Source organism: Apteryx rowi, unplaced genomic scaffold (genome assembly GCF_003343035.1).
Source record: "Apteryx rowi isolate R43461 unplaced genomic scaffold, aptRow1 scaffold_359, whole genome shotgun sequence".
In the NCBI taxonomy this organism is placed as follows: Eukaryota; Metazoa; Chordata; class Aves; order Apterygiformes; family Apterygidae; genus Apteryx; species Apteryx rowi.
In genome coordinates this window covers 383,095-391,670 of record NW_020450074.1, presented here as the reverse complement: position 1 = coordinate 391,670, position 8,576 = coordinate 383,095, and the positions used below count along the sequence as shown (strand labels likewise).

The following is an 8,576-nucleotide window of genomic DNA, read 5'->3' as shown; positions in this document are numbered from 1 at the left end:
CCCCACAGACCGGCCGCGCGCAGACGAGCAGCCACCCGCGTCCCCCAGGAGCACCGACGGCGCAGGCGCGCGAGCCGCCGCGGCCGCCGGTAGCCGCGGTCCCCCCCGCGCGGCCGGAACCATTACGCTGTGGGGGAGGAGCGCGGGGCTCCGCCGTCACCGAGTCACTCCTCCCGCCCCAGAGAGGAGAGGGAGGGGGGGCGAGGGAGCCCTCCCAGGGCGGCCGCCGTGACCGCTGGCTCTGCCGGTACCGCAGCAGCGGGTGAGTCTTGCCTGAGGGTTACGGTTCCTTCCCCCCCCCCCATGCTGTTGGCCTGTCGTGGGGAGGGGGCGGCCGTTGCGGTGTGCGTTGAGGTGCCCCGGGAGGGAGCGCCCGTAAGCGTGTGCCCCCTCTCTTCCCCGCCGCGTGTCCATGGCAACGCCGTAACGGCTGCGCGGGAGCCGGGGGGCTCGTGCGCTCGCGAGCTTCCCCCTCCGGGATGAGCGGGCCCGGGAGGCGGCGGCGGCACTGGGAGCGCCCCCCGGCCGCTACTCTGGGGCGCCCCGCCCGTCGCGCCGAGCATCCGCGGCTCCCTCCCGAGCGGCGGCCGGGGCGTTGGAGGGATGCGCCGCCGCCGCCGCCGCCGCCACCTGGCGCGGCCTCGGGCCCGGCGCCGCGGGGAGGCCGGGCCGGGCCGGCTGGCGCCAGGGACGGGCTTTGCTTGGCGAGCCCCGCGGTGCTGGTGGCGCCCCGGCGGCAGCGGGCTGTGAGCTGCGAGCTTTGGAAGCTCGCTCCAGCCTGCCGAGGCTTTGCTTCAGCCGCGTTTCTCAGTAGCGGGAGGGGGTTACGGTCCCTTCTGCTGTCTCAGGCGTTTTGTCGCGCTAGTGGTTTCTGTTGCTGTTCCACAGTTTGGCTGCCGAGTGCCACCGTCACTGGTAACAAAGTACAAAAGTGTCTGCTCGTGATCTTTTAAGTAATGAATAACTTCAGTAAACCCTAGAGATTTTCTCGAGATAGGATAACGTGCTAGCATTTTGTTTCTCTTCAAATATATATATGTATCTTCTTGTTCGTAGTGAAAAGTGAACCCTGATGGCTTCTACACCTGCTTCACAGCCTTCTCCTAAAAAAACAGTAGCCTCTCAGGTGCCTTTTGCAGATCTATGCTGTACTCTGGAGCGAATGCAGACATGTAAATCTCGGCCAGAAAAAAACAAATATTTCAAGGATTTTCTGGATTCCTGGAGGAGGTTCCATGATGCTCTCCATCAAAAGGAGAAAGATGTTACAGATTCTTTTTACCCTGCAATGCGACTTATTCTTCCACAGTTGGAAAGAGAAAGGATGGCATATGGAATTAAAGAAATTATGCTTGCAAAGCTGTATATTGAACTGCTTAATTTACCAAAAGATGGAAAAGATGCTGCAAAGCTTTTAAATTACAGAACACCTGCTGGCTCACGTGGAGATGCTGGAGACTTTGCAATGATTGCATACTTTGTATTAAAACCTAGGTGCCCAAAACAAGGCAGACTGACAATAGAACAAGTCAACGAACTCTTAGATGCAATAGCTAATAATAATGCTGCCAAAAACAAGGGTCTATTAAAGAAAAGTCTCCTTCAGTTAATTACTCAGAGCTCAGCACTTGAACAAAAATGGCTTATCCGGATGATTATAAAGGATCTAAAACTTGGTGTTAGTCAACAAACTATATTTTCCATTTTTCATCCTGATGCTGCTGAATTACACAATGTCACAACTGATTTGGAAAAAGTCTGTAGACAACTACATGATCCCACTGTCTCACTTAGTGATGTTTCTATCATGTTATTTTCTGCCTTTAAACCAATGCTTGCTGCTATTGCTGACGTCCAGCAAATTGAGAAACAAATGAATCATCAGATATTCTACATAGAAACTAAACTGGATGGTGAGCGTATGCAGATGCACAAAGATGGAGATGTATATAAGTATTTTTCCCGAAATGGGTATGACTATACTCAGCAGTTTGGTGCTTCACCCCGTGAAGGTTCATTAACTCCGTTTATTCATAAAGTATTTAAAAGCAATGTGCAAAATTGCATTCTTGATGGTGAAATGATGGCTTACAATCCTGAGACACAAACATTCATGCAAAAAGGAAACAAATTTGACATAAAAAGAATGGTGGAGGAATCTGATCTGCAGACTTGCTACTGTGTGTTTGATGTATTAATGGTTAACGATCAAAAGTTGGGCCATGAAACACTAACCAAAAGATACGAGATCTTAAGTGGCATATTTACCCCAGTAACAGGTAGAATACATGCTGTACATAAAACAAGTGCCAGAACTAGAAAAGAAGTAATTGATGCTTTAAATGAAGCAATAGATAATAGAGAGGAAGGAATTATGGTGAAAGATCCCATGTCCACTTACAAGCCTGACAAACGTGGGGAAGGCTGGTTAAAAATCAAGCCGGAATATGTCAGTGGGTTGATGGATGAACTAGACCTTTTGATTGTTGGCGGTTACTGGGGAAAGGGCTCCCGTGGTGGAATGATGTCTCATTTTTTGTGTGCTATTGCGGAAACTCCACCTCCAAATGAAAAACCTAGTATTTTCCACTCTATTTGTCGTGTTGGCTCTGGTTATACTATGAAGGAATTGTATGATCTGGGTTTGAAACTGGCTAAACACTGGAAGCCCTACCATAGGAAGGACCCTCCATGCAACATTTTGTGTGGAACTGAAAAACCTGAAGTGTACATTGAACCTTTTAACTCTGTAATAGTTCAGATTAAGGCAGCTGAGATTGTTAACAGTGATATGTATAAAACTGACTGTACTTTGAGATTCCCCCGAATTGAGAGAATAAGAGAGGACAAGGAATGGTATGAATGCATGACTTCAGACATGTTAGAACATCTCAGAAGCAAAGCAGAAGGGAAGCTGGCCTCTAAACACCTTCATATAGATGATGATGATGAGCCACAAGAGAAAAAAAAGAAAACTGTACCAAAGGTGAAGAAGGTAATTGGAATAGCAGAGCAGTTTAAAGCCCCTGATCTTTCTAATATAAACAAGATTTCAAATGTATTCGAAGATGTTGAATTTTGTGTTATGACAGGAACAGGAAGATATTTGAAGTCTGAATTAGAAAGCAGAATAGCTGAGTGTGGTGGAAGTGTGGTACAGAACCCTGGACCAGACACTTACTGTGTCATTGTAGGAACTGAGAATGTCAGAGTGAAAAACATCATTGCTTCCAACAAGTATGATGTGGTGAAGGCAGAGTGGCTCCTCCAGTGTTTTCAAACCAAAATGCTTGTACCTTGGCAGCCTGCCTTTATGATTCACATGTGTCCTGACACAAAAGAACATTTTGCTCGTGAATATGATTGTTACGGAGACAGCTATACAGCAGATACAGATGTTGCACAACTAAAGGAAGTGTTCTCAAGAATGAAAGATAATAATAAGATGTTGTCTTTGGACGTGATTGCTGAATTAGAAGAACGTTATTCATGGAACAGCTGCCAACTCAGTATATTCAGAGGAAACACTATTTATGTGGACTGTTATGCTGTTGTTAATGAACCCAGAACAAAAATCCATGGAACAAGACTATCAATTAGAGCGTTGGAGCTCCGATTTTATGGTGCAAAAGTAGTCCCTCACCTAGAAGAGGGTGTGTCGCATGTCGTTATAGGAGAAGATCACTCCCGGGTAAAAGAGATGAAAGCACTGAGGAGAACATTTGGTAAAAAATTTAAAATTGTATCTGAGCTGTGGGTAACTGAGTCAGTAGAGGAAGGAGTCCCAAAGAATGAAAATCAATATTTAATTTAAAGTAGCTTTTAAGCTGGAAGCAAAAAGCATTCTTGTTAACATGATTAGACTTGGAAATTATGGAGTTGCATTGAGTTTTCTGAATCTTTTGATGTCCGTTTAAACTTGAAAGAATAACACTGCATTGTTGAAAATAGAGGAAGGCTGTTATTTGCACTGTTGTGGAAGCAAGAGGATGCTATGCTATGTTGGGGAGCGGGGAGGGGGCAATAAGATAACCTAATTCTTTTACTTCACAAACAGGTCTAAGAAGAGATGTATTCTTTTAGGTAAGAGAATTCCTAGCCATTAATAATGCCTGCTTCCATTGTTCAAAATGGAGTCAATTAATTACCATTTTAAGGAAATTCTATTTAACATATTGCTTATTTATAACTTTATAATCACATTCATGTTGTTATAGAGGTAAAGTAGTTGTTCTGTGTATACTCTATATGCTACAGAATTTGCTAATTTATAAACCTCTGTACTGTTTTAATTTATTTACATTGTTTTTAGCATTGAGCCTCCATACAGTTCGATTAGCACTTTGGTTTCAGGATACTGCCTTAATCCTATGTTTCTTTGTATAAAAACCATTGTAAAATAGAACCTAAACTTCTGGTTGAAGTGTTAATGAATTAATAATTACCTATATAGTTGTAAAATACAAATTAATTACTTTAAAACTGTAATGACTTCCTCTCTCCATTACAGTTAAAGTCAAACCATCAGGGTGACAAAGCTAAATTTTTTACACTTAATTTTCAGTTTATCTTTCTAAAAATGTTTCATAAACTATTTCAGTAATGTGTGAGATTAATTTCCAAACACTGTTCAATTTTTAAAAAATAATAAAATGTATTTTTGAAGTCTTCCCGGTATGTTGTTTTAGTGTGAGGTAACTCTTTGAAAAACATGAAACACAGTTTCTGATTTTACTCCATTAAATAATTTATGCATTAACTTTGAGGGGAGAAACGTTCAGGCCTGAGTTCTTGTTAAAGAAGTCAACGCAGGTGTTGAACAGAACTGCTTTTGGGCTCATCAGATAGAACCAGGTTTGGCTGACCTGTTTGTTCAGTGTTTTTTGTGGTAGTGTTCATATAAAAAATTACTTTAAAAAGGATCAGGAAATATTGTATGAAAGGCTGAATAGAAAAACATTTATTACAGTTACTGTAAGTATTAGGAGCTCCCATACTTCTCAAAATATTAAAAAAGGTAAAACATAACCACTTTTCTGAAGTTACCATATAACTTGTTAAAAAGCAGAATGCACATTTCTTGTTTTTCTGTACTTAAAATAGTAAATACTGAAAGACAGTACATGATTTTTTCCTCTAATAATTTGAGTAGAAAGCTGCTGTGTGTGGAATATACTTGTAACACTTTTGCATGACAGGGAATATTAAGACTATCTAAGTTGCTAGGCTTCCTCCATGTAATGTTCTATTTTCTGATTTATAAATAGAAATTGAGAAGAGTTTGTCTTTATACCCACACAGATTTCTTTTAAACAGATTTTAGTAAAATATGTATTTTAAGTCATCCTGGTTAGGAAGGTTAAGAGACAGCAAAGCAAATAGGCTTTACAGCTGACTCTTGAGACTATGCAAACTATCTCACGTTCAGATCTCAAATGTAATTTACAGAAATGTATATAATAAGTCTTAATTTCTTTGTTGTATTTTTTTGTTCTCACAGAATTACGCAGGGGAATCTAGAGCTAGTATTTATCAGCAAAATTGTTATTCTTCAGTGATCCCTTAATCCACAGTATATTAATAGAATGTCTTTTTTATATATATATAAATTTTAAAAAGTTGAGGTTAGGCTATGGATATTTGCATGAAACTGGTCCCTGCTATTGTTAAAATATGTATCTAAAATATAAGCCAGGGACAGGAGAACCGTTAATATTCTAGGCTAAGCATAGAATATTAAGCATAGCAAATTTGCGAAGCCTAGCAAAACAGTAGTTAGTTACAGGAAAAGATCCAGAAGTTTGGGAATCTGCTTATTTTCAAGGAAACTCTGGTACATACTGAGAGAACAAATGAAGGCTGGAAATGATTCAAAACCCACAAATATGTTGCCCAGATGCAGAATTGTGTCTTTTCTGTTCTGTTTTGGGTTGTTTTTTGTTTTTGTTTTTTTGGAAAGTCAAATTAGTTAAGGAGGAAGTTGCAGGCGTGATGTATCAGGATGGATATACGCCGAGGTTTGTAGATAGACATATGAGCTGACAATCACAGAGGGCTATAGACAGAGGCAAATAGAGGGCTTGTGTGCCAAAAAACTGTCTTCCATCTATTCTAATTGTCTAATAAAAAATACAGCTTTGACATATAAAATTAACTTTATTATTATATAATCTTTGTCCATTAAAACAAGAATAGTATTCAAGGAAGAGGGAAAGTTGGAGTCAAAATGCTGAAAGATTAACCTGATGTTCGAGGTTCCAAAGGACCTCCTCTGATTATGAAACATCAGCCTATTGTAATTCTTACTGCACTAAATACTTTCGTTTTCTTAAATGCATTTAGATGTTAGAAAATAGGGATTTTGCAAGTGAAGACTTAGCTTATCAACATTTTGTGTAAAGCTGGTATTTTTTCTATTTTTAAATAGGCACTTTGCTTGAAATTAAGCCTTTCAATTTGCACTGTAATGTATACTTTTATTTTAAGATGATGTTGATACTCCTGAAGAAGTGGAGAAAGAATTAAAAAAAAAAAAAAAAGCTCTCAGAAGATTAAGCTTTGCAGTTTGGGGGAAGTAGAGAAAAGTTTCTTGATGTTCCTTTTCACTGGCTTATAACTGGCACTTTCTGCAAACGCTGTCAGTGGAGAAGGAGAAAGGAGAAGACAGCAGTTTTCAGGACCTGCTGTAGCAGAATATCTGATATGTCTTATCCCATCTGCAACTGTGTATAGGTCAATGACGGTACAATTTCTTTGTCAATTATAAATGTACAGGTTGCTGCACAGGCAATAAACTTCACAAGCCTCAAGTTCACTGTTTACTTTGTTATAAAACAAGAAAAATCCAAATAGGCTCAGATCTAACATTTTTCTTCTCTCAAAGGCATATATTCAAACTGGTGCAGTGCATTTCTCTGGTAAAAGGTGTATACATAGCCTGTGGGCAGCTTGTATGCAATGGCACAAATCTTGCCAGGGCCTTTGGGAGCTATATATATATTAATTCCTTAATGTGATTTCTCTGACTTTTCATTGGAAACACAGCATGTATTGATCACCCAGAGCTGGTGAAATCTGAATTGTGCTCATATGTTAAAATATATGCATCAATTTCACATCTAGTGATGTAAATTAAAAGAATAGGGCTTGCTAATATTGTAGTTACATTATACATGGCATAAACAAGTGCCAAATGCTGTTATGGCTATTTTACATCTCTTTCACGTGCAAATGTAAGTAAATATATCTGTTGCAAGGCAGTGGAGAATGAGTTCCACCTCACGTACTTGTTGCCTCTACTATCATATGAGGATGTAAGAAGCTGAAGAGCTAAGTGATTGACATTCAAAAGGCATTGCAATATGGTATTGACAACTAACCTAAACTTGGCAATGATGTGTATTCCTAGGATATGTATTGAATTCTTTTAATTCCATGAATACAGGCATACCTCCGAGATATTGGGGGTTTGGTTCCAGACCACCACAATAAAGTGAATATTGCAATAAAGCAAGTCACACAATTTTTTTGTTTTCCCGGTGCATATAAAAGTTATGTTTACACTATACTGTAATCTATTAAGTGTGCAATAGCATTATGTCTGAAAAACCAATGTACATACCTTAATTAAAAAAATACTTTATTGCTAAAAAATGATAACCATCATCTGAGCCTTCAGCAAGTCATGGTCTTTTTGCTGATGGAGGGTCTTGCCTCAATGTTGATCGCTGCTGACTGAAGAGGGTGGTGGTTGCTGAAGGCTGGGGTGGCTGGGGCAGTTTCTTAAAATAAGGCAGCAATGAATTTTGCCGCATCGTTTGACTCTTCCTTTCACGAAGGATTTCTCTGTAGCATGCGATACTGTTTAATAGCATTTTACCCACAATAGAACTTCTTTCAAAATTGGAGTCAACCCTCTCAAACCCTGCTGCTGCTTTTTCAACTCAGTTTATGTAATGTTCTAATGTCCTTTGTTGTCATTTCAACAATGTTCACAGCATCTTTACCAGGAGGAGATTCCATCTCAAGAAACCACTTTCTTTGCTCCTCCGTAAGAAGCAACTCCTCATCCGTTAAAGTTTTATCATGAGATTGCAGCAATTCAGTCACATCCTCAGGCTCCACTTCTAATTCTAATTCTCTTGCTATTTCCACCACATCTGCAGTTGCTTCCTCTGCTGAAGTCTTGAACCCATCAAAGTCATCCACGAGGGCTGGAATCAACTTCTTCCAAACTCTTGTTAATGTTGATATTTTGACATCCTCCCATGAATCATGAATGTTCTTAATGGCATCTCAAATGGTGAATCCTTTCCAGAAGGTTTTCTATTTACTTTGCCCAGATCCATCAGAGGAATCACTATTTATGGCAGCTATAGCCTTACGAAATGCATTTCTTAAATAATAAGATTTAAAGTTGAAATTACTCCTTGATCCATGGGCTGCAGAAAGGATGTTGTGTTAGTAGGCATGAAAACACATTAATCTCGTTGTATGTCTCCATCAGAGCTCTTGGGTCACCAGGTTCATTGTCAATGAGCAGTAACATTTTGAAAGGAATCTTTTTTTCTGAGCAG

General features: G+C 40.2%; 1 protein-coding gene across 1 annotated transcript; it reads left to right on the top strand.

Annotated features, from left to right (window-relative positions):
- The first annotated feature begins 118 nt into the window (after positions 1-118).
- Positions 119-7,524, top strand: LIG4 (DNA ligase 4). The gene is made up of 2 exons (XM_026073026.1): positions 119-262; positions 1,057-7,524. Exon 2 carries the CDS (start codon positions 1,073-1,075, stop codon positions 3,812-3,814), a length of 2,742 nt encoding a protein of 913 aa, XP_025928811.1. The 5' UTR covers positions 119-262; positions 1,057-1,072; the 3' UTR covers positions 3,815-7,524.
- The last annotated feature ends 1,052 nt before the right edge of the window (positions 7,525-8,576 follow it).